Genomic DNA, 26,596 nt, shown 5'->3' with positions numbered 1-26,596 from the left:
AATACAGAATGCCGGCCACAAAACCCAGCACAGCAACAATCAACCACTCCGCCCACATTAAAAACAATGGCAGGAATGTCTAGGACAAGATTCAGTTTTTCCTGGTTTAGACCAGGGATCAGCAAGCCAAGCGGTCAACATTTCAGGCCTTAGAAGCCATTTGGTCATAGTCTCGGCGGCATCTGCAGGCACACCTCCTCTGCGGTGCTTTGCTTTACTGCACTTCACAGAGTGCATTTTTTTACAAACGGAAGGCTTGTGGCACCTCTGGGTCGAGTAAATGCACCGTTTTCCCAGTAGTGTGTGCTCACTTTATGTCTCTATGTCACATTTTGGTAATTCTTGCAAGATTTCAAACTTTTTCATTATTATTTTTCTTTGAGACGGAGTTTCACTCTGTGGCCCAGGCTGAAGTGCAGTGAGTGGTGTGACCTTGACTCACGGCAGCCTCCGCATCCACCTCCCAGGTTCAAATGATTCTTCTGCCTCAGCCACCAGAGTAGCTGGGATTATGGGCGTGCATTACCACGCTCGGCTAATTTTTTTTTTTTTTTAGACAAGAGTCTTGCTCTGTGACCCAGGCTGGAGTATAATGGTACAATCTTAGCTCACTGCAACCTCCACCTCCTGGGTTCAAGTGATTCTTCTTCAAGTAGCTGGGATTACAGGCGCTGGCCACCATGCCCCACTGATTTTTTGCATTTTTAGTAGAGACAAGATTTCACCATGTTGGCCAGGCTGGTCTCGAACTCCTGACCTCAGGTGATCCATCCTCAGCCTCCCAAAGTGCTGGGATTATAGGTGTGAACCACCACGCTTGGTCTAATTTTTGTATTTTTTAGTAGAGGTGGGGTTTTGCCACGTTCCCAAGTCTGGTCTTGAACTCCTAACCTCAAGTGGTCCACCCACCTCAACCTCCCAAAGTGCTCAGATTACAGGCATGAGCCATCGTGCCAGGCCCTTTTTCATTATTATTGTATATGTGATGGTGATCTCTTTAAATTTATTTTTATTTTTTTAAAAAATAAGACAGGGTTTCACCATGTTGGTCAGGCTGGTCTTGAACTCCCAATCTCAGGTGATCTGCCCGCCTTGGCCTCCAAAGTGCTTGGATTACAGGCGTGAGCCACCATGCCTGGCTGATGGTGATCTTTAACATCACTATTGTAGTTGTTTTGGGATGCCACTAACTGCATCCATCTAAGATGGGGAACTTATATGGAAAAAAGTTCTAGTGATTTGTATAGATCAAGCCAGCCACATTTTCTTAAGCCAAAGCCTAATCCAGAGCAAAGCCCTAACTTTCTTAAATTGTATGAAGGCTGAGAGAGGTGAGAAAGCTGCAGAAGAGGCCAGGTGTGGTGGCTTACGCCTGTAATCCCAGCACTTTGGGAGGCAGATGCCAGAGGATTGCAGAAGCCCAGGAGTTCGATACCAGTCTAGGCAACATAGTGAGAGTCAGTCTCTACAAAAAATTGTCAGGACATGGTGGTGTGCACCTGTAGTCCCAGCTACTCCAGACGCTGAAGTGAGCTGTGACTGTACCACTGCACTCCAGCCTGGGTGACAGAGTGAGACCCTTTAAAAAATAAAATAAAATAAAATAAAAAGCCACAGAAGAAAAGCTGGAAGCTGGCAGAGGTTGGTTCATGAGGCTGAAGGAAAGAAACCATCTCCATAACAAAAGTGCAAGGTGAAGCAGCAAGTGCTGATCTCCAGAAGATCTAGCTAAGATACTGATGTTGGCTGTACTCAACAACAGATTTCCAATGTAGACAAACAGCTTTCTTCTGGAAGAAGATGCCATCAAGGACATTCGTCCTAGAGAGGAGAGGTCAATGCCTGGCTTCAAAGCTTCAGAGGACAGGCTGACTCTCTTCTTGGGAGCGAATGCAGCTGGTGACTAGACGGTGGAGGCAATGCTCATTGACCATGTCAAAAATCCTGGGGCGCTTAAGAATTATGCTAAATCTACTTTGCCTCTGCTTTATAAACAGAACATCAAGGGTTGGATGACAGCACATCTATCTATAGTGTTTTTTTAAAAAAGAAATATAGTGTAGTCTATTGAATATTTTAAGCTCACTGTTGAGACCTACTGTTTGGAAAAAAAAAAAAATCCTTTCAAAATATTACTGCTCATTGGCAATGCACCTGTTCAATCGAGAGCTCTAATGGAGATGTATAGTACAAGGAGATGAATACTGTCTCCATGAATGTACCTGTTCACCCGAGAGCATTAATGGAGATGCAAAGTACAAGGAAATGAATACTGTCTCCATGAATATACCTGTTCACCTAAGAGCACTAATGGAGATGCAAAGTACAAGGAAATAAATACTGTCTCCATGTATGTACCTGTTCACCCGAGAGCACTAACGGAGATGCAAAGTACAAGGAAATGAATACTGTCTTCATGAATGCACCTGTTCACCTGAGAGCTCTAATGGAGATGTGCAGTACAAGGAGATGAATACTGTCTTCATGAATGCACCTGTTCAAACAAGAGCTCTAACGAAGATGTACAGTACAATGAGATGAATACTGTCTTCATGAATGTACCTGTTCACCCAAGGGCTCTAATGGAGATGTAGAGTACAAGGAGATGAATACTGTCTCCATAAATGCACCTGTTCACCTCAGAGCTCTAATGGAGATGTACAGTACAAGGAGATGAATACTGTCTTCATGAATGCACTTGTTGACCCAAGAGCTCTAATGGAGATGTACAGTACAAGGAGATGAATACTGTCTTCATGAATGCACCTGTTCACCCAAGAGCACTAATGGAGAGGTACAGTACAAGGAGATGAATACTGTCTTCATGAATGCACCTGTTCACCCGACAGCTCTAATGAAATCTACAGTACAAGGAGAGCAATACTGTCTTCATGAATGCACCTGTTCACCCGAGAGCTCTAATGAAGATGCAAAGTACAAGGAGATGAATACTGTCTTCATGCTTGATAAGAACATCTATTCTGCAGCCCATGTAGATCAAGGAGCAATTTTGACTTTTATGTCTAAGAGACATATTTCATAAGGCGATAGCTGCTGTAGTGATTCCTCTGATGTATTTAGGCAAAGTAAATTGAAAACCTGAAAAAGATTCACCATTCCAGATGCCATTAAGAATATTTGGCTGGGCAGTGGCTCACACCTGTAACCCCTTAACTTTGGGAGGCTGAGGCAGGGAGATTCCTTGAGCCCAGAAGTTTGAGACCAGCCTGGGCGACATGGCAAAACACCATCTCTACAAAAAATGAAATAATTAGACAGGTGTGGTAGCACCTGTAGTCCCAGCTTGGAAGCCCAGGGAGGTTGAGACTGCAGTGAGCTGTGATAAAGCCATTGCACTCCAGCCTGGGTGACAGAAGGAGACCCTGTCTCAAATTTAAATTAAAGAAAAGGAACATTCGTGATTCATGGGAGGAGGTCAAAATATCAACATCAACAGGAGTTTGGAACAAGTTGATTCCAACCCTCACGGATAATATTAGGGTTAAGATGTCAGTGGAGGAGGGACCTGCAGATGTGATGAAAATAGCAAGAGAACTAGAATGACAAGTGGAGCCTGAAGATGGGCCTGAATTGCTGTAATCTCAGGATCAAACTTGAACAGATGAGGAGCTGCTTCTTATGATGGGCAAAGAAAGTGGTTTCTTGAGAGGAAACCTCTTCCTGGCGAGGATGCTGTGAGAATTGTTGAAACGACAACAAAGGATTTAGAATATCACATCAGCTTAGTTGATACAGCAGTGACAGAACTTAAGAGGGACAGACTGCCATTTTTAAAAAAGTTCTACTGTGGGCAGAATGCTGTCCAAGAGCATCACATCCTATGGAGAAATTGTCTGTGAAAGGAAGAGCAGCCAGGGTGGCGAATTTCACTGCTGTCTTAAGAAATTGCCAAAGACACCCCAGCGTTCAGCAACCATCACTGTGATCAACACTGAAACAAAACCCTCCACCAGCAAGAAGATTATGACTTACTGAAGGTTCAGATGATTGTTAGCATTTCTTAGCAATAAAGTTTTTGCTTTTATTTAAGAGAAGGGGTCTCCCATGTTGCTCAGTTGACTGCCGGGGCTCAGGCAATCCACTTGCCCCAGCCTCTGGAGTAGCTGGGATTACAGAGAACCGAGAGTGGGCGTTCCCGTGACGGGACAACGCGAACCGTCCAGTGTTCAATTCTTGAGATGGTCTGTAACAGCACTGTAAGAGCTGCTGCTGCTGACAGTGATGGATCCGGGTATATAGTGAAAACAAGGCAGCAGGTATGAAACCTACACTGTGTTTTATGAAAGTACAAGAGCAGGGATTGCTATTTTAGGGAGCATAAAGGAGAAATAAATGATTTAAATATTAACTGCTAGCAGAATACAGGTTTAGATCAAGATAGGAGGAGGATCATTAAATACAAACACGAAAAGGAAAGCTGCAACTAAAAGTCAAATATCAGGGCCCATCCTCTCAGGGAGTGCTGGCAACCCTCAGCCTAGGAGAGGTCAATACGCTGTATTCTGTTCAGGGACAGCACCCGCCAAACTGCCTAATGTCGGACACTGAGCCAGATGAATGCTCATCTCAAAAAACATCGTTCTGATATGTGGGCACTTTAATTTGCAAGAACGATCACAGAAAAGAAACATGGACCTGAAGGCAGTTAATATTACACCACAAAGCCGACTGTCACTCCCACATCAAGCTCCCTCTGGGAGTTAACTCTTGGTCTAAGAGTTCTTCACACTTTCCTGCCTCATGTCCCCTGAGGGTTAAAACACACTCCCATGAGCACGCCTGGCTACTTTACACGGGTCGTGATTCTCAGCCCCCATGGCATGCTCAAGTCACAGCCCCAGGTAAGAATCACAGCTCCGACAGCTGCTGTCAGCACCCGAGTTTCTCAATGCACCCTCCTGTACCCTTCCCAGGCTTTGTGGAGAAGGTCAGGGGTGCTGGCTACCTTGTCGCCTTGGCCCAGGTTCTCTGATTTGACCTCATACAAGGTCTTCCAGTTGGTGTTGCTCCCTCCAAGTCCACCGCTCTTTAGATCAGAGATGGAAACGCCATCTAAGGCTTGTCCTTCCGAGTCAAACCTGAAAACAGGAACAAAGAACGATGAGCACTTGATACGCTTCTTGACGCGTGACCTGTTTCTGCACGCCAGGCACAGGTTTCCCACCACCCGCCCAACTTTCACATAGCGCAGGGTCATATTGGCTGAACTTAGTATCTTTGGAATTATATGCTTTTTTTACATTTTTAAATTAAAAAAGGAAAAAAAAAAAATCTGTGACAGAGTTTCACTCTGTCGCCCAAGCTGGAGTACAATGATGCAATCATGGCTCACGGCAGCTGTGACCTCCTGAGCTCAAGTGATCCTCCCACCTCAGCCCCGCTAAGTAGCTGGGACTACAGGTACATGCCACCATGCCCAGGCCCCTTAAAAAAATTCTTCTTTTTTTTAAGAGATGGGGTCTTGCTACGTTGACCAGGCAGGTCTCAAACTCCTGGACTCAGGCAATCCTCCTCCCTCGGCCTCCCAAAGTGCTGGGATTACAAGAGGCGAGGCAGTGCTCCTGGCCCAAAGTCAGCTGAAGAAACTGAATGACCTTTCTTCTAATCTCAGTTGCTTTGATGCCCCCCAGTGGTGAAGGGAATCAGTGCCAAAGTACCAAAGAATCTTTTCTTCAATTAGTTGGACCACCCCAGGCCTAAAATCAGAATCTGGGGAAGTCAACCACCAGTAAGCTATAAAGTAGCTGTCTGGTGGAGTCCTTTGGGCTACTAATGCTCATTTGCAGCAGGCAGCTGTGTCTTGATCATCACCGAATGTATAAGTACGGAAAGGGACAGTCAATATACTGCAATAGCCTAGCAAAAAGGGTTTCCATAAAAGGCTTCCTATGCCCGATACAGAGGCCAAAAGTGGTGATTTTGTTGTTGTTTTTGAGACAGTCTTGCTGTGTCTATCACGCACTGACTTGGCCCACTGCAACCTTCACCTCCTGGCAAGCCATTCTCGTGCCTCAGCCTCCCAAGTAGCTGGGACTACAGGCACGCACCACCATGCCCAGCTGATTTTTGTATTTTTTTGTAGAGACGAGGTTTCACCATGTTGGCCAGGCTGGTCTTAAACTCCTGGCCTCAAGCAATTGCCCACCTTGGTCTCCCAAAGTGCTGGGATTACAGGCATGAGCCACAGAGCCTGGCCCAAAGGATTTTATAACCCAGAGCAATTTATCAGAAGGCATTATCCTTTTTCTTGTAGATTTACTTTTGCCAATATGGAGGTTAAATTAATTTGGATTAAATTATTATTAAAATTGATGGCGCTTCTTGATCCCATTAACAACCTATATGAAGGAAATGAGGCCAAGGAGAAAGCGCTCAGGAACACAGCGGCGCTGAGAGGAGCCGGCCTGAGACTAGAGGCAGGCCAAGCACCCGCCAAAGGTGGGTAACTAGGAGCTCACCACGCGAAGAACCGGTTCCTCACGAAGAGACCATCTCAGGAACAGATGTCACCCTACGCTGCAGACAGCCGCCTTCTCCTGTCAGGTAAGCGCCTAAATCACCCACAGGGCACATCAGGGGCCACACGTCTGTTTCACACCAGTTTACGGTTTCAAAGACTCCAAGGAACAACGACCACCGAAGACCACTCATCAGGAGTCAACAGAACAAGGAGACAGGGGACCCTGATCAAAATACCGCAGGGTCACAGCCGAGATCTAAACACCTCTAATCCTCGTCTAGGTAGAGTGTGCGCACTGAGCAGCCCTTTGATCAGTGCCAGGTTATTTGATTCTGGGGACAGCCATGCTCCTTATGTTGACTGGGATCATGATTATTGACAAGTAAAACATGAAGACCTTCATGTGGGAATGCAATTAACCTGGGGCCGAGCTCCAGAGCCTGAAAGGAAATCAAGCAGTAAGAACAAAGCAATCTGCGGCTATTTCTGGTCAGACTGGGCCCCACCTTCTGCAATGCCAGCTACCACAACAGTTCCATAGAGACGTGTGGACTGTGCCCACGAGGGTGGCTTACGTGACATGAACATTCCAGAACATGCTTCATGAAACTGGGCAAACACCAGTGCCACTGGTTCACATGTCTCAAAGCAGAGGAGTATGTAAAATGAGCTCTTTCTGTAGCTGCTTAAATCCTAAGACACAGCTGGAAACCGACACGCTGCCCCTTGACTAGAGCTACAGGAGTTATTCCAGCTGGGCTAGTGAAAGCGCCTTCCTGACCACATCAATCCTTGCATACTGTGTTTCAGTTTCAAGTACTCTTTTAAGACCGAGTTTTAATGTCCTAAAAGGCTAGAGACAGTGAGGAGATTTTAACAGCCTCTCCTCATCCCCTGAGTGCTATGGGAATAACAATCTAATCCTAACAAAAAGCCCATTGTTCTCATCACACTTTATCAGAGTCCAGTGAATACACACTAGAAGATGAGATCGGCACCAAAGACTCGACAGAAAAAGCAAGCACGTGCTCCCCCCACGCCACAGACGGCCGCAGCGTGAACCCTGCAAAGAAAGATGCCTCTGCACCCGCCGCTGAAGCCTGCCGGATGCTCCTCGGCAGGACCGAGGTCAGCAGGCAGCACCACATTCTCGTCACCTCCTGGGACTCTGGTTCGTCATGGGATTCCAGGTTTGTCAGCTCAAGGGTTTGAAAGCCATCCTCTCTAGCTGGGCATGGTGGCACGTGCCTGTAATCCCAGCTACTCAGGAGGCTGAGGCAGGAGAATGCCTGAACCCAGGAGGCAGAGATTGCGGTGAGCTGAGATCACGCCATTGCCCTCCAGCCTGGGTAACAAGTGAAACTCCATCTCAAAAAAAAAAAAAAAAAAAAAAAAAGCCATCCTCTCAGAAGGCAAAATGCCTCCCAGAAACGAATGCACACTCACTGCCCTAACGAAGGCTTCCGCTTGGCGGAGGCTCACACGTGGTAACCAGCTCTCCTCAAACCCAGCCTCAAATAGCCCTTTGTTTCGCCCCACGAAACCTACCATCCACGAAGCTTATAGGCCTCTGGGATGTCAGGATTGAGGATGATTGTGCTGGAAGACAGCACGGAGAGGCTCCGTCCACCGAAATCAGAGACTCTGGCTCCTTTGATAGCCAGCACAGGCTGTCTGGAACCATCAAATTTATCAGCCTGTAAAAGAAACACCAGACATACACAAGTGTCACTAGCAGGAAGAACACAGAAGGTTTTTATAGAAAACAAGGCAAACAGTCAATAGTGAGTGAATGTAATCAACATACATGGAATCTATACAAGACAGACTTCACACGTAAGGATCTTCTCAGAGACACATCAAACTAGCACTACTTTCCCAGAGTTAGGGGGAAGAGTGTTTGCCTCCGTAAAGCTTGAATCACAGCAAATCTCACAGAAGATAAAGGACTTCAAATATTTGCCAGACAGCACAGCCCTTCCCATCTGCACGGCCAAAGTCCCCAACTCCAAGGGCAAGACCACCTGCTCCCCCGGGAGCTCCTTCTGTGCGCGCTGAGGGCCCCACCCTCACACTTACATCTTCCCCCCACAGCGTAGCAGTCACCACCTTCCCTGACGTGTCCATCAAGTAGATATTCCTCTTAGCAACCTCTCTGTTGTTAGACCTCACTGTGATTTTAATGGCATCTTCATAGCTCTTGCAGATCCCAATTATGTCTGAAACACACGCACAACATGTTAGCAGGAGACCGTCAGGGCTCCTGCTGAATGGGATTGGAGAGTGAATGGCAGGTCCTGGGGTGTGACACTGTCCCGGACACTGCACAGAAACACCGCCCCCCACACTGCACAGGAACACCGCTCCCCACGCTGCACAGAAACACTGCCCCAACACTGCACAGGAACACCGCCACCCCCCGACCACGCTGCACAGAAACACTGCCCCAGACACTGCACAGGAACACCGTTCCCCCCTCCGACCCCATGCTGCACAGAAACACCACCTGGACACTGCCCAGGAACACTGACCCCCACGCTGCACAGAAACACCACGCCCCATGCTGCACAGAAACACCACCCCCCACGCTGCACAGGACACTGCCCAAGACACTGCCCAGGAACACTGCCCCCGACGCTGCACAGAAAACCACTCATCACTGTTATTCCTTCCCATACACCAACTTACCAACAAGTGAGTCTTTAGACTTGTTCTCTAGGTCATCAATCCCTGTAAAATCAAACTGAACGGTAGGCAAATGATGATCATCTTCACAGGGCATGACGGAAGTCTCATTATTGAAGGTCATCTCGTAGTCATTTTTAACAGCTGTGAATTGTTTGTTAGCAATCTTCAGGGTGCCTTTTGAGAAATAATATACCTGCAAAGGAGGCCAAGCCACAGAACTTGAGACTGTCATCAAATGGGACAAGAAACCTTGGTTTGCCACCACACAACCCTCCACTGGACCAGAGAGTCCTCTAATCCTCAGTGAGTGTCGGCCCCAAAGCCAACACTACCATACCTTGTTCACTTCAATAAGGGGAAAGAACTTGTCCACTTGCTCATTGAAAGCTGTAGCTCTGATTTCACCCTGTGGAAGCACGTGAGAGCAGTTAGGACTGTGGGATTCAACTTCAAGCCTGACCAGTGAAACACAGGCCACCTCAGCATCAAAATGTCACTTTTAGAGCAGTGAGGCACCAAGGGGACCCAGAGAGGGCTCCAGACATCCCAGAAACCCGCATTTTATAGTCACACATTCAAGTCATTAGCCCGTCGAAAAAAGAGAATTTCAATTGCTGGTCCCATAATAATGCTGCATTAACCTCAGTGAGACACTGAGAACTGAATGAAAGGGCAGTGTTGAGTGGAGTATTCTGACAATAAAAACAAAATCACGCTCATCACTGAGCGACACAACCACAGCCCACAGCACGGTGCTGCCGGGATGACTCCCACTTCCCCCGGTGCCTTCTCAGTGACAACCACTCCACGCTCGGGAGCCACTGCCACAAATGTCACAATAAGTCATGGTTTCAAGTTGCTTGTGATCCGATTTTCACTTTTGCTTTTCTGTCAGCCAAAATGCTACAGGTGGACAAGAAACTTAAATGGCTGAAATTGTAGCCAACCATCATACATTAGAGCGGTAATTGGTTTAAAAAAAAAAAAAAAAGGTTCTAATATTGATTCTGCCACCACAGTCAAACATTTTGGGTGTTACACCATCATTCCCCTCACCCAAAGAAAATCTATTCTTTTCTCTGCCTTTGGGAGTTTGAATAAACAGGAAATATGCGGCAGTTTGAAAGGAACGCTGAAGTACATTTTAGAAATCAATGTACTATTATTTCTATTTTTTTTTTGAGATAGAGTCTTGCTCTGCTGCCCAGGCTGGAGTGCAGTGGTGCAATCTCAGCTTGCTGCAACTTCTGCCTCCTGGATTCAAGTGATTCTTCTACCTCAGCCTCCCAAGTAGCTGGGACTACAGGCATGCACCACAAAGCCCAGCTAATTTTTATATTTTTTCTTTTTTTTTTTTTTTGAGACGGAGTTTCACTCTTGTTACCCAGGCTGGAGTGCAATGGCGCGATCTCGGCTCACCGCAACCTCCGCCTCCTGGGTTCCAGCAATTCTCCTGCCTCAGCCTCCTGAGTAGCTGGGATTACAGGCACACGCCACCATGCCCAGCTAATTTTTTGTATTTTTAGTAGAGACGGGGTTTCACCATGTTGACCAGGATGGTCTCGATCTCTCAACCTCGTGATCCACCCGCCTTGGCCTCCCAAAGTGCTGGGATTACAGGCTTGAGCCACCGCGCCCGGCCTTAATTTTTATATTTTTAGTATAGACTGGGTTTCACTATGCTGACCAGGCTGGTCTCAACCTCCTGACCCCAAGTAATCTGCCCGCCTCAGCCTCCCAAAGTGTTGGGATTACAGGCATGAGCCAGCGCGCCCAGACAGATTTTGCATTTTTAGTACAGATGGAGTTTCACTATGTTGGACAGGCTGGTCTAAAGCTCCTGAAATGGACAGATTAACAGCTATCAAGACTGTCATGATTCTATGGCATAGGAATTCTATCTCATTGTCATGGTTTTGTTTGGTTTAAATAAAGCAAGTAAGAGAATCTGCACAGTCAGAACCCATTTCCCACAAAACCACTCCCGTTTCAAGGTCACAACTGTGTGCCTTCTGCTGTGGCTGGAAGCTCCACTCTCCGCATCAGCAGGTATCACCTCCCAGGGCCTCGACGGAGCCTGCCAGCAAATCAGACGGTCTCCAGTTTCTCGTGCCCAAGAGGCTGCTTACAGATTTAGAAAACTACTTTCTACTGCTACAAACACTGTCATTTAAGATCAAAGATTTATTTATGACCTTTAACCCTCCACTCCAGACAGCATCAAAGGGCCAGGTCAGAGGGAGAAGCACAAACAGCCGCGCATCTCTCTGGCCTACTGTTTTTCTTTGCCCCTTCGGCCCACGGAGCTGAGGCTTTTGTTTCTCAGAGTCCACAACTCTCACTTCCCTACTTGGCAAATACTCACACTTTCATCAACTAATTCTAGAGAGAACAGCTTCCCTTCCCCTCGGGAGTTGCTCCAGGTACGGATCTGACTTTTGTTGGTGACACGAGCACAAATCGTCCACCTAAAAACCAAATCCATTATATTAGTGTTTGGAGTCTTACTTGGAAAAGATCAAGTGAGAAATCATCTTCCTACAGCCTTTCTCATCTTACACATATTCCATTTTCCAACCGGTATTTTAATCCAGCTAATTAAAACCCAAAGATGACACACGGGGTTTGACAGTTTACAGAATAAGCAAATAGTAAAACATGCAAGGTGATTTAACACTAACTCATTCTCCTGTCAAACGAGTAAATTTATGAACTCTCTCCCTTCTCCAAAAAGCATCTCCAAGGCAACAATATCCCCTTAATGAAAGGTTCTAAGCTAGAAATACAGTAACACCAGCAATTAGATTGTACCAGAGTTTTCAATTATGGGAACTGATATAACTGGTGTCAAACTTCCGTCTCATTTCTCGCGCACACGGAATATAAATACATCACGTCGGCGGGCCATCCGTGAAACACGCTGCGGCAGCAGGACCTTACGGAGAGGCCGCTAGGAGAGGAGGCAGAAGATCTGAGCCCTGCTTCCGGTGCCTTCCTGAACACCTGAACCAGGTACATAGGCACCTCATTTCACAGGGAGAAATCTCTTTCCTACATTACAAGGTATTGAGGATAGAAACATATCTGAAAGAATTCTGAAAAAAAGAACTCTAATTTTTAACTAAGCAAATTATTTTGTTTATTTTTTGAGAAGGAATCACTGTCGCCCAGGCTGGAGTGCAGTGACGCAATCTCAGCTCACCACAACCTACACCTCCCAGGTTCAAGCGAGTCTTCTGCCTCAGCCTTCCGAGTAGCTGGGATTACAAGGTGTGCACCACCACACCTGGCCAATTCAGTAGAAACCCCGTCTCTACTAAAACACAAAAAAAGTAGCTGGGCATGGTGGTGGGCACCTGTAAGCCAGCTACTCAGGAGGCTGAGGCAGGAGAACCACTTGATCCCGGGAGGTGGGGGTTGCAGTGAGCTGAGATTGCACCACTGCACTCACTCCAGCCTGGGGGAAGAAGAGAGACTCTGTCTCAAAAAAAAAAAAAAAAAAAAAAAGAAAAAGAAAAAGAAAAATGAAAGAAAAAGAGTAAACTCATTCTATTTGGAGGTGACCCTGAGGATCACGCATGAATAAACTCAAGAGTCCACAGTGACTTCTCTATTTTATAGGTACACCTGGAACTTATCCTATGCAACAACTCACTTGGACTGGTAAGGGGTGAGGCTGGCAATGGGCACCACTTTGGCCTGTGTTCCCCCGGAAGTGCTGGACAGGCTGGGACCTCCAGCTTTTCCAAATGTCTTCGACGCACCATAAGCCTTAGGAACAGTGGAACCTTTAAAAACAAATACAAACGAAAAGGAATATCATTATTCTACTTAACTTTTTTATAGTAAGCTTTACAATAACTCTAAATTACTGAGGTGCCACCAGTGAAATTATAAACATGACAGGCAAAGCTTTTCCTTTTTAGTATGCAAGAGATATGCAGATCAAATAGAGAGGGAGGCTGGAGGCTAGAAAAGCAATCTAGAATGAAGGCTGCGCACACAGAAGTTCACTGTAACATTTGCTCACGTCAGCCCTGAGGTCAAGGTAATAGCCGTAATGAATCCAGACACTGCTCTTTCTGAAGGCTGCCCTCCTAAACACTTCTCTTGCCCCAACGAGCAAGGTAACGGGTCAGAAGAAGAAAATCAACTTTCTTAACTGGTAAAACTGACGGCAAGGCACTCGTCACATGAGAAGAAAAGCAGGGGGACAGGACAGGATGTGAGGGGTCTATCACAAAGAGATCGCCTCCAAACCCCCAGGCAGCTCCCAGGCCTCAACGTGGCCAGAGGACCAGAAGCTAGCACGGAGCCCGTGAGGCTGAGTCTACTCGGGTGCAAAGGGCAAGAGTCAGTTTTTGGTCAAGACATGTAAGCGGGTGACCACGAAGGCCCTTCTGCCTCCTCATCCAAACCTAAGCAGCTGCCCTGCACTGGGAAAGAACTGGGAATTGGAGCGTCTGAGCAGATGAGTTCTGCTATACGCACCGTGTATCTGCAAAACTTCAACCTCCAAATTCAGAAAATACAATTCAGTAGTGTGACTTCATACCCTCTATATGAAAACATCTCTTCGGAATAGAATTTGGCTGAAAGTATTAATACACCATCTACCCAGTACTTATTTACTGAGTTTCCACAGCCTGTGCCACACCCTTCAAGGCATTCATAGTCATTAGTAAAAAACATCCACAAAAGTGTTCTAGATCCTAAAATTCTCTATTCTAACTGGGGAGTCGAGAGAGGTCGTTACACACACAACAGTAATTACCTCGAGACTGTGTAAGGAAACACATGTATTTGTAGAGTATGTGTGTATACTCATACATAATATATAATTTTATAAAACACACACAAGCATCCATCCATTCATCCAAATTTTTCATGCTGGGTAGCTTTCCCTCAGTACAAATCCAGTTCATTTTCTTTCACTACGTAGTTTAGGAACATTCACTGACTCATTTTACGGAGACAAGGTCTTGCTCTGTCCCCCAGGCTGGCGTGCAGTGGCACGATCATAGCTCACTGCAGCCTCAGACTCCGGAGCTCAAACGATTCTCCCACCTCTGCTTCTTGAGTAGCTGGGACTATAGTCAGGCACCACCATTCCCAGCTAATTCTTTTTTTTTTTTTTTTGAGACAGAGTTTCGCTCTTGTTACCCAGGCTGGAGTGCAATGGCAGGATCTCGGCTCACCGCAACCTCCGCCTCCTGGGTTCCGGCAATTCTCCTGCCTCAGCCTCCTGAGCAGCTGGGATTACAGGCATGCGCCACCATGACCAGCTAATTTTTTGTATTTTTAGTAGAGACAGGGTTTCACCATGTTGACCAGGATGGTCTCGATCTCTCGACCTGGTGATCCACCCGCCTCGGCCTCCCAAAGTGCTGGGATTACAAGCTTGAGCCACTGCGCCCGGCCCCCAGCTAATTCTTAAACAATTTTTTCTTATAGAGATGGGGTCTCTGTTGTCCACGCTGGTGTCAAACTCCTGGGCTCAAGCAGTCCTCCTGCCCTGGCCTCCCAAAGTGTTAGGATTACAGGTGTGAGCCACTGCGCCCAGCCCCAGCTTTTAAAAATAAATTTTAATATAAGGCAAAGCTAGACAACCAGAAATATAATTCTGTGGAGGGAGGGAGATGAATAATGTACTGTTTGTCTAACAGCCTCAGGAAGTGATTATTTATCACTTTAGAGAGTCTAGTTCACCACTCTCTTCAACAGTATCTATCTTTTTCTTTTTGGGACAGAGTCTTGCTCTGTTGCCCAGGCTAGAGGGCACGGGCGCAAACTCAGCTCACTGCAACCTCTGCCTCCCGGGTTCAAATGATTCTCATACTTCAGCCTCCTGAGTAGCTGGAATTACAGGCACACGCCATCATGCCTGGTTCATTTTTGTATTTTTAGTAGAGACGGGGTTTCGTAGAGACGGGTTTTATCATGTTGGCCAGGCTGGTCTCAAACTCCTGACCTCAAGTGATCCACCCACCTCAGCCTCCCCCAGTGCTGGGATTATAGGCGTGAGCCACCGTGCCCGGCCCACAGTATAGAATTTGAGAGTTGTGTGTAGTAAATAGATACACTTATAAAAGAAGGGAGGGAAAGAGGGAGGGAAGGCAGGAAAGAGGGAGGGAGGGAGGGGGGGAGAGAGAAAGAAAGAGAGAGAGAGAGAGAGAGAGAGAGAGACAGAGAGAGAGAGACTGACTGCAAGGTAGATTTAAAACAACAATGGCGGAAAAGTCCTGAAAATGTCACAGAAACACTGGTGACGTCTTAACCTTGCTTTTCTTAGAATCTTAGCACCGAAAAACAGAAACTAATAGTTGAGGGGAGGAGAGGAGGTGTATGGAAGCTGTGACAGAAAAGAGGACCTCTAAAAATAAATCCAACTGCATTCTACAAATCAAAATTTTCAACGGTGACTTCTCAGATCAAGAGGTTCCTTTACTTTAGGCCAGAAAGTAAACAAAAGGGTTCCATTAAGGCTGCTCGGGACTGGCTGCAGAGAAAAGTAAAAAAGATTTCTCATCCACGAGACTGAGGAGCAGAACCTATGACCAACAGAAATGATACTGTCTTCAAGCAAACAAAAAACGCCCATGAGGGCCCCCAGCGGGACAGCTGGAGAGGTAAGCTAGATTTAACAGGGCGAGAACCTAAAGGGAATGCAAGTGCACACAAAGTCGGGGGGTATCAAACCCGATGAGAAAAACTAAGACACTACCTGATAAACTACCAACAAGAATTGAGCATTTTGATTTTTTTTTTTTTTGAGACGGAGTTTCGCTCTTGTTACCCAGGCTGGAGTGCAATGGCGCGATCTCGGCTCACCGCAACCTCCGCCTCCTGGGTTCCGGCAATTCTCCTGCCTCAGCCTCCTGAGTAGCTGAGATTACAGGCACGTGCCACCATGCCCAGCTAATTTTTCGTATTTTTAGTAGAGACGGGGTTTCATCATGTTGACCAGGATGGTCTCGATCTCTTGACCTCGTGATCCACCCGCCTCGGCCTCCCAAAGTGCTGGGATTACAGGCTTGAGCCACCGCGCCCGGCCTTCATTTTGATTTTTTTAAAAGGCTGACGTGTCTTTAAAAGACATTAAGTATCTTAAAAGACAATCTGGCTGGACACCGTGGCTCACGCCTGTAATTCCAGCACTTTGGGAGGCTGAGGATGGAGGACTGCTTGAGGCCAGGAGTTTCAGACCAGCCAGGGCAACATAGTAAGACACCATTTCCACAAAAAAAATTAGCCAGGCATGGTAGCACGTGCCTACAGTACCAGCTACTTGGGAGGTTAAGGCTGCAGCGCACTGTGATGGTACTGCCGCATTCCATCCAGCCTGGGTGACAGAGCAAGACCCTGCCTCAGAAAAACAAACAAAAAGATAATCTTTAGTCATTTTTTCAGTCACATACTGTACAATATGAATCAGAATTAATTCTTTGCAAAACACAGCCTGTAATAAATGGCATTTGGAAAACTCCCGTTAGTCCCAGATTCAATTTCAAAACGTTATTCAAGAGTCTGACACACACGGTCAACACGTGTCCTTGTGTGGCGTCTTACCCACTCCTGAGCTTCCATTCTGTGGCTGGGGCTTGCTGCTCGCTGGGCTGGCAGCTGGAACTGGAGGAGGAGCCACCTGCTGCTGCCCATGTCCTGAAGATCAGAGGGGAAAGCCCATGTTAGTGCACAAGATTTGGGTTAAGAGATTTAAACTTGGGTAGAAGACATGCTCTGGGAAAAAGTGCATTTTTTAATTTTGTCAAAGACTCCCATGGGTTAGAATTCCTGCTGAGGCATTCAACCGCAGGCAGTGAATTTGCTAGGGGTTCATTTTTTGTTTTCATTACACAAAAGGTTGGCTCCATTTACCTTTCACCTGCTTCTAATTGATAGCCTTCAGTTTTAATGGGGTCCTCCCCTAAAGCCTTGCCCATTTCTCCTGCAGCAACCTGCAGTAAAGTCACTGGGTTGAATCTGTGACATTACCACTATTTCCATAGCAACAAATCGATGTCATCAACAGAACCGTGTGTTCACGGCAGGATCAATCAGAAGAAAAAGCTGGGTGGTAAGAAAAACCTAAAAGCAGTTCAATTGTCTCTGAAGTGCTCCTGTTTCAAAGGAAAAGGAGACGCTCAGAAAGGATTCTACCCTCTCCCTCCCAAACAAAGCAACCTTATTTTGCAACTGACAGTTGGTGGAAAATACGAGTTGAAAGAGTCTCGGGTACCGTGAAGTGCTGGTGAACTGTCACAGCGGGGAGAGACGAGAATGGGGTTCAGAAGCAGGTGTGTCAAGGAAACAGGAAGATTAAAAGGAAAGGAGGGGAAATGAGCATGTCTCTAATCTCAAGCAGAAAATAAGAAATGCATACTGTAAAAGTCTTACTTGCCCACCACTCTGCACAAACGCTTATGAAGCTGAAGAATGTGAAAACTGTAAAATACGCCTCATTCTGTGAAATAACAGATTTATGGAATCTGACTTTGCCTTCGTGATCGGCTCTAAAAGGAAGAAGTCAACCTCATCTGGGCAGCTCCCAAAGAGTACCTGCAGCACACAAAGGCAACTCAAAAAAAATCTCCTAGCGTGCCCAAGAACAAAAATGGCACGCACAGCTGGGAGAGCGTCCCGCCTGCCACCCTGCCTCTGCCTTCTCCAGTTGCTGAGTTCACGTTCCTGCTGCGTCTTCCAAGGTCCTAACTCAAATGGGCACATTACACACTGATTCAACTGACTTCTGCCAATACTACGCTTAACTGGCACAACTAAAAGAGAGGCGGCCGTGCCATTAGAGTAAATTTAGCATAAATTAAAAAGGTTAAATAGAACTGTTTAGTTCTTCCTATGGAGAGAAAAATTGAGACCTTATTTACATAGAAAAAGAGGCAGATTATTGAGAGTGAAATTTTTGTGTTTACATTTTGGCTTTTCCATTACCTCCGAATTTACAAAGCGTCACACAGAATTGCAAGGGAAACTGCTCTTCCCTGACAATGCATCTTGTGAAGGAACAGTCTAAAATGCTGCAGTGAACCTTTTCTTAAAATCAGTAGAAAAAGAAGAGCTGCTCAGTAAATGGTATTGGGGCTAAGTGGTTGGAAAGAAATAGAACAAAAGCTGTATCGTTACCTGCTTCCTGACTTGTATTCAAAAGAACAGAGATGTAAACATTCAAACACAGGCGAGCACCACAGAGCTACAGAAACTCCGTATTCTCCTTCCCGCCTCCTCCCTCTCTTCTACGGCCTCCAAAATCTCTCAACTGGAAAATCCCCTCCTCAGATCGTGTCTGCTTGTTCAAGTACCTTGTTGAAAAGGACATGGTCATCCGATCTTGCTCGGCACATAGATTCAACTTCTATAAAAATGTAACTAACTCTTAAGAGGTATCTACCACAGACAGATTCACAAGGGCAGAAAGTAGAAGAGGGGCTACCAGAGACTGGCAGGAGTGGGAATGGAGAGTTGGTGCTTAATGGGCACAGGAGTTTCAGTTTGGGATGAGAAGGTTCTGGAGCTGGAGAAGTTTAATGGGAATTTCAGTTTGGGATGATGGAAGGTTCTGGAGCCAGAGAGTAATGGCTGTACAACAGCAGTGTTGATAGACTTCATGTCAACGAACTGTAGGCTTCAAAATAGTCAAATGTCAATTTCATGTTAGGTATATTTTAACCCAATTCTTAAAAATGTGACTTACCTTGGTTTACCTATTCTAAGACGTACATTTTTTTTTCACATTTTAACATGTAAATTAAAATTAATGTCTTACTACGATTTCTTTTTTTTTTTTTTTTTGAGACGGAGTTTCGCTCTTGTTACCCAGGCTGGAGTGCAATGGCGCGATCTCGGTTCACCGCAACCTCCGCCTCCTGGGTTCAGGCAATTCTCCTGTCTCAGCCTCCTGAGTAGCTGGGATTACAGGCACACACAACCATGCCCAGCTAATTTTTTGTATTTTTAGTAGAGACGGGGTTTCACCTTGTTGACCAGGATGGTCTCGATCTCTTGACCTCATGATCCACCCGCCTTGGCCTCCCAAAGTGCTGGGATTACAGGCTTGAGCCACCGCGCCTGACCACAATTTCTTTTTAGTAGTACATAATATAATGGTACAGTCTCATCATCACTGTATTCTTAGATTCAACGAAGCACAGCTTATTTAGCGAGTCTCCAGTCAAGCCCTATGACACGCATGCGTAACAGCTACCCTTCTTTGAGTGCTCAGCCTGCTTCAGGTACTAGGTTACCTTCACTACTCCAGTGCCTGCCAGCCCTATGAGAAACATGATTATCATACCCTTGAACAGATGAGGACGCTGGGTTAGAGGCCACATAGCTTGCTGCAGTCGCAGAGCTGAAATGCAGGACCTCACCTGGAAAATGCACTTCACGCACTTCACCATCGCCCACGTCACTGTTAACTGGGAACAAGCAGTCCTGGCGGCCGTAACTCCAGTTATGAGATCTGGCAATTAGGAAAAGCCACTAATCCACTTACTAGAGCAATCCTTAACTCCTGCTTTGGACCAGCTGTGCAAATCTGGCTCCGGAGACAAGAGGCAGCCCTCAGCCAAATGGACTGCAACAATGCGGTGCATTCCAAATAGCAAGAGCCACCTTTCCGTTAATGCACTGCAACACAGCTGCTGGCCACGAGACCTGAAAAACTCGCTCTACAGCTAAAACCCTTCTAAAAATTAAATCACACCAAAAGCAGTGATGCAGAGACTTCACTTCTGAAAAATCTGCTTTGTGTCACCTCCACATCAAACCATTCCAGTAAGACAGCTCAACTTCAAGGTTCTTAAAGACCCTTTTGCTCTATGCTAGCTTTGTGTCGCTGGCTTTGACCTCGGGGGGAAATAAGACATCTCAGAGCAGACTCTCAGCTCCTCAAATTACTTACACTCATACCTATCATTTCCATCATCATAATGGTTAAGTGAGCCATCACATAGAAAAATTTGCTAAATACACAATGGAGGATAAGAGCAACAAAAACTTCAACTTTTACTCGTACTTTTTTTTTTTTTTTTGAGACGGGAGTTTTGCTCTTGTTGCCAGGCTGAGGTGCAGTGGTGCAATCCTGACTCACCACAACCTCCTCCTCCTGTGTTCAATCGTTTCTCCTGCCTCAGCCTCCCGAGTAGCTGGGATTACAGGCATGGGCCACCATGCCCGGCTAATTTTGTATTTTTAGTAGAGATGGGGTTTCTCCATGTTGGTCAGGCTGGTCTCAAAGTCTCAACCTCAGGTGATCCACCTGCCTCAGCCTCCCCAAGTGCTGGGATTAGAGGTGTGAGCTGCTGAGCACAGCCTAGTAAGTACTTTCTTAACAACTACAAACAGTATGTAGAAGAGGCAGTCCAATAATTACTATTGCCCTTGGCAGAAAACAGAAGAAATGAGGCTGAAAGAAATTCCAATAATGGGTAACACTAATGACTAAGTATTGTGTAACAAATTTTAGTCAAAGTAAAATATTGTTAGCCACAGTATAGGTACGCTGAACTTATACACAGACAAAAATATACTGGCAAATATGGGAGACTTAAAAATCATCCAATTCAATATAGTATGAAGCACGTATTACGTCTGAAGTTTTATTTCTCACACTTTGAAAATTCTATAAATACCTTTACCTAACATGGTAGGAGTACCATTAGAAAATTTCCTTCCTCCCTCCCTCCCTCCTTTTCTTTGATGGAGTCTCACTCTGTTGCCCAGGCTGGAGGGCAGTGGCGCGATCTTAGCCTCCCAGGTAGCTGGAATTACAGGCACTCACCACCACACCTCGCTAATTTTTGTATTTTTTTAAAGGGCGGGGTTTCAACATGTTGGCCAGGCTGGTCTCGAACTCCTAACCTCAGGTGACCCACCTGCCTTGGCTTCCCAAAGTGCCAGGATTACCGGTGTGAGCCACCGCACTCAGTCAAGACAATTTCAATGCACATTTTGCAATTCCTCCTATCTGTGGGCTGGACTTAGTCAAGTAATTGTACTGGCCACCTCGCATGGCACCCGTTCTGGATTAGGTGCTGGGAAAATACAAATTTAACTTTAGTTCTCTACCCACTAGTACAGAGTGTGCTTCCTTTCCCAATAGAGAAACCACTGCTGTGAAATACCCTGTAATGTAGCAGTCACTATAAGAAAACTACTTCCACATTGGCTCACTGATCTGGTTACGATGAAATTCGATAGTAAGTCATCCTGAACAGCAATCTTCTCATCCCTCTCAGCTTTAACAGACACTGAAGAAAAGGAAGGGCCAGTGGAACTGGGTATTGAAAGAAAGGAATTTTTCTTCCACAGCCCTATGTTTCTTTGCTTTTTCTTTTTCTTTCCCCTGAGACAGGGTATTGCTCTGTTGCCCAAGTTGGAGTGCAGTGGCATGATCGTAGCTCACTATAAGCCTTGCCATAATGAGCTTATGCAATCCCAGGCTCAAGCAATACCCCCAACTACATGAAAAATTTAAATAGCTGCCATACAGCAAACAAAAATAAAAACCCATCCAAACCAAACAAACCACCATAAGCAAAGTCAAAAAGATTCTATAACTTATATCAGGGACAAAGGACTAATCGCCCTACTTTTTAAAGAACTCCCAGAAATTAAGAAGAAAAAGATAAACAACCCAAAAGAAAAATGGGCAATATTACTATATAGGACTCGTTCAGAGACTAAAACCAAAATCAAAGGGCCCTTAAGCATTTAAAAGGATGCTCCCCTCGTTCAGAATACAAATGTAAAACTATAGCAGATAACACTTTTCATCTATCGAATCAATACAAATTCAAAGGACAAGCTACTGCATAGCTGTGAAGAAATTAGTGTATATTCATGCATTTCTAGTGGAAATACAAAATGGTAGTATGTGATGGAGGAGAATCCATCTAACGCTGCCAGGCACAGATACACTTACCCAGTGACCCACCAATCTCGTTTCCAGCAAGCAAGCCCCTCTGCCCCTATGCCTGAACAGCTATGGAGTTATTCGCTGAAGTGCTGTTATCATAGTTATTCGCTGAAGTGCTGTTGTCATAGCCAGAGTATGAAAACAACCCAGTGTCCACCAATAAAAGGCTGGTTACATAAACTACGCAACAGCCACACAATGGGATACTAGATTTCAGAAAAAGAAACACAGAGTCAGGCTGGGCGCGGTGGCTCAAGCCTGTAATCCCAGCACTTTGGGAGGCTGAGGCGGGTGGATCACGAGGTCAAGAGATCGAGACCATCCCGGTCAACATGGTGAAACCCCGTCTCTACTAAAAATGCAAAAAATCAGCTGGGCATTGTGGCACGTGCCTGTAATCCCAGCTACTCAGGAGGCTGAGGCAGGAGAATTGCCTGAACCCAGGAGGCGGAGGTTGCGGTGAGCCGAGATCGCACCATTGCACTCCAGCCTGGGTAACAAGAGCGAAACTCCATCTCAAATAAAAAAAATAAAAAAAAAAGAAACACAGAGTCAACATTTAACAAAAGAAAGATCCTGGTGGGGCATGGTGGCACAGGCCTGTAATCCTAGCACTTTGGGAAGTAGAGGCAGGCAGATCACTGAGGTCAGGAGTTCAAGACCAGCCTGGCCAATGTGGTGAAACCCTATCTCTACTAAAAATATTTAAAAACTAGCCAGTTGGGCCAGGCGCGGCGGCTCGCGCCTTAATCCCAGCACTTTGGGAGGCCAAGGCGGGTGGATCACAAGGTCATGAGATCGAGACCATCCTGGTTAACATGGTGAAACCCCGTCTCTACTAAAAATACAAAAAATTAGCTGGGCATGGTGGTACGTGCCTGTAGTCCCAGCTACTCAGGAGGCTGAGGCAAGAGAATTGCTTGAACCCAGGAGGCAGAGGTTGCGGTGAGCCGAGATCGTGCCATTGCACTCCAGCCTGAGTAACAAGAGCGAAACTCCATCTCAAAAAAACAAAACAAAACAAAAACTAGCCAGGCATGGTGGCAGGCACCTGTGATCACAGCTACTAGGGAGGCTGAGGCAGGAGAACTGCTTGAACCCGAGAGGCAGAGGTTGCAGTAAGCCAAGATCGTGCTACTGCACTTCAGCCTGGGTGACAGAGACTCCGCCCCTGAAAGAAGAAAGAAAGAAGGAAAGAAGGAAAGAAGGAAAGAAAGAAAGAAAAAAGGAAAGAAAGAAAGATAGATAGATCCTTAAGCACATATGAATATACAGAAATAGCTCTAAGCCAATTTCTTTTTTTTTAAAAAAGAGCCTCACTCTGTGACCCAGGCGAGAGCACAGTGTCACGACCCTAGGTCACTGCAACCTCTGCCTCCCAGGCACAAGTGATCCTCTCACCTCAGCCTCCTGGGTGGCTGGGACTGCAGGTGTGCACCACCACGCCTGGCTAATTTTTTGTATTTTTGGTAGAGACAGGGTTTCACCCTGTTGCCCAGGCTGGTCTCAGACTCCTGAGCTCCAGTGATCTGCCCACCTTGGCCTACCAAAGTGTTAGGATTACAGGTGGGAGCCACCACACCTGGCCAAAAAATGTTTTAAAAACAGGATATGGCTGGACGCAGTGCTCAGGCCTATAATCCTAGTACTTTGGGAGGCTGGTGGGAGAACAGCTTGAACCCAGGAGTTTGAGACCAGCCTGAGCAACACAGTGAGGTCTCATCTCTATTAAAATAATAAATAAATAAAAGCAGATAAGAAGACACGATAGTGTACACAGTATGCTGCCTTTTATGTAGGCCAAGTGGAGTACAGAATGAGTACATCTATTTGTATTTGGTTACATTTCATAAATGCCTGAAGGATTAAAAAAAAAAAAACCCACTAAAATGTGTTACCTCTAGAGGGCAGCAGTGGGGGGGAGACAAGGGTAGGAGTAAGAGTTCTCTGAACACACAATTTGGTAGCTGTGACTTAAGATCTCGTAACTGTATTATCTTTTTGAAAGCATTTAACCACATTATCTATAAAAGATTAATGTTTATTAAAAAAACAGATGTCTGATTATCTCAATTATATTTCACATTTCTTTATGCAAGTTTTAATGGACAAATATATAAATGTGAAATAGAGATAACTTTTAATTATATATATAAAACATTCCTGCAATAGATTCACTCACACGATCTATGTACTTAAATAATTTTCAAGTAGGCAAAAACGTTGGTATGAAGGTTAATCTTTGAAGGCTTGGGCACAGAGGAAAGTGTTTTCGCCAGGAATGATAAATGCTCATTCTCATTTCTTGCAGCAATTCACAGTGTGACCTTGGGTAAATTACTGCATTGCCTCATTCATGTTTTTACTTAATGATTTAAAACTGATTAACTGATCTCTAAAATAGTTTCCTCTTTCTCTTAACAATCTGTGATTGTGCTGAATTCTCTGCGAAGGTCCAGGCCTGAGATCTTCTACTTTGCTTTCCATGATCTCATTTAGGCAAAGGCCAGGACTCGGTTCCAGGTACAAGGCCAGGATGCAATTCATCTCCAGCGTAAGAATTACTGGGTTCAATTCCACTTACCCTTAAGCAAAAGCCCTACTAATAGTAAAAGTTAAGTTGTAGACAAATTGAAAAACTATGTTGGTACGTTTATTTTTATTTATTTATTTGAGACAGAGTTTTGCTGTTTTTGCCCAGGCTGGAGTGCAATGGTGCAATCTCAGTTCACTGCAACCTCCAACTCCCAGGTTTAAGTGGTTCTCCTGCCTCAGCCTCCCAAGTAGCTGGGATTACAGGTGCCTGCCACCATGCCCGGATGACAAAGTAAGATCCTGTCTCCAAATAAGTAAATAAATTTTGACCCGGTGTGGTGGCTCATACCTGAAACCCTAGCACTTTGGGAGCTTGGGCAACAGAGCAAAACTTTGTCGCAAAAAAAATTAAAAAAAAAAAAAAAAAAAAAAAAAAAGCCAGGCCCGGTGACTCATACCAATAATCCCAGAACTTTGGGAAGCCACGGTGGGCAGATCACTTGAGATCAGGGATTCAAGACCAACCTGGCTAACATAGTAAAATCCCGTCCCTACTAAAAATACAAAAGTTAGCTGGGTGTGATGGTGTGTGCCTGTAATTCTAGCTACTGGGGAGGCTGAGGCACGAGAATCACTTGAACCCACGAGGCGGAGGTCGCAGTGAGCCAAGATCACGCCACTGTACTTGAGCCTGGGCAACAGTGAGATTCCATCTCAAATAAATAAATAAAAATAAATTTTGATCTAATCTGATATTGACATCTACTTCTTCCACATGGACAGCAGTGACAGGAGAGGTGTTAAGAGGACCACATTCTTTAAGATTTATAATACTTTTACTGATTGTCAAAAAAAAAGGGGAACTACATTCTAAGCCAGGTGTGGTGGCTCACACCTGTAATCCCAGCACTTTGGGAAGCTGAGGTGGCTGGATTGCTTGAGCACAGGAGTTCAAGACCAGCCTGGGCAACACAGCAAGACTCCCATCACTACAAAAAAAAAAAAAAAAAAAAAAATTAGCAGGGTGTGGTGATGCATGCCTGTAATCCCAGGAGGATTGCTTGAGTCCAGGAGGTGGAGGTTGCAGTGAGCTGAGATCATGCCAGTGCACTCCAGCCTGGGCGACAGAGAGAGATTCTCTCTTAAAAAAGAAAAAAAGAGTGCTACATTCTAATATTCCATAGTGTGATGTCAATAAACAAATGCCTCAACTGAAAAAATTAACAAACAGCAGGACAAGTGTGTTGTTTAGAAACATGGAGACGGCCAGGCGCGGTGGCTCACACCTGTAATCCCAGCACTGTGGGAGGCCGAGGCGGGCGGATCATGAGGTCAAGAGATCGAGACCATCCTGCCCAACATGGTGAAACCCCATTTCTACTAAAAAATACAAAAATTAGCTGGGCATGGTGGCGTGCGCCTGTAGTCCCAGCCACTCAGGAGGCTGAGGCAGGAGAATTGCTTGAACCCGGGAAATGGAGGTTGCAGTGAGCCAAGATCATGCCACTGCACTCCAGCCTGGCACCTGGGAACACAGCAAGACTCTGTTCCAAAAAAAAGAAAAGAAAGAAATATGGAGACAAACAGAGAAGAAACAGCTGTGAGATCTGAAACAGACTGTCTCTGGACAGGAGTCAGAGGCCAAAGAAAAGTGAGGCAGGAGAACGCTGTTTTGTTTTAAGGATACACCTCGCAAAAATATTCAACTTTTGAAACTATGTACAGGACAAGATGGAGCAACAGACACCAGGTTTACCCTACCATCTAAATAACTGCCCCCTCCAATAAAACAGAACTATTTGAAACACATGGTTTTCAAGACCTTAGACACTAAGCAATGAACGACAGTGCTGCTGTGACAGAGGAAAGTAAGCCAGTCTGCAGCAGCTCCCTGCCCCCAGGGTTTAGCAGGCCTGGGAGACGGAACCCAGAGCCCAGGGGGATCACCGTCTAGTTGG

At 45.7% G+C, this 26,596-nt stretch overlaps 1 protein-coding gene across 3 annotated transcripts in view; it reads right to left on the bottom strand.

Moving 5' to 3' along the window:
- Positions 1 to 26,596, bottom strand: part of RPA1 (replication protein A1) — a 58,406-nt gene that overhangs the window by 10,267 nt on the left and 21,543 nt on the right. For all 3 annotated transcript variants that reach the window (XM_039475883.2, XM_074388351.1, XM_039475882.2), the window contains 8 exons: positions 16,739 to 16,831; positions 12,825 to 12,957; positions 11,535 to 11,637; positions 9,507 to 9,575; positions 9,170 to 9,362; positions 8,561 to 8,700; positions 8,030 to 8,178; positions 4,967 to 5,099 (listed from right to left, as the gene is read on the bottom strand). In XM_039475883.2, coding sequence (XP_039331817.1) covers positions 4,967 to 5,099; positions 8,030 to 8,178; positions 8,561 to 8,700; positions 9,170 to 9,362; positions 9,507 to 9,575; positions 11,535 to 11,637; positions 12,825 to 12,957; positions 16,739 to 16,831 — 1,013 coding nt within the window. The remainder of the gene's footprint in view (positions 1 to 4,966; positions 5,100 to 8,029; positions 8,179 to 8,560; positions 8,701 to 9,169; positions 9,363 to 9,506; positions 9,576 to 11,534; positions 11,638 to 12,824; positions 12,958 to 16,738; positions 16,832 to 26,596) is intronic.

This window comes from Saimiri boliviensis, chromosome 17, assembly GCF_048565385.1.
Source record: "Saimiri boliviensis isolate mSaiBol1 chromosome 17, mSaiBol1.pri, whole genome shotgun sequence".
Taxonomy (NCBI): domain Eukaryota; kingdom Metazoa; phylum Chordata; class Mammalia; order Primates; family Cebidae; genus Saimiri; species Saimiri boliviensis.
Note: the sequence above shows the minus strand (reverse complement) of the source record. Positions and strands in the feature narration are given on the sequence as shown.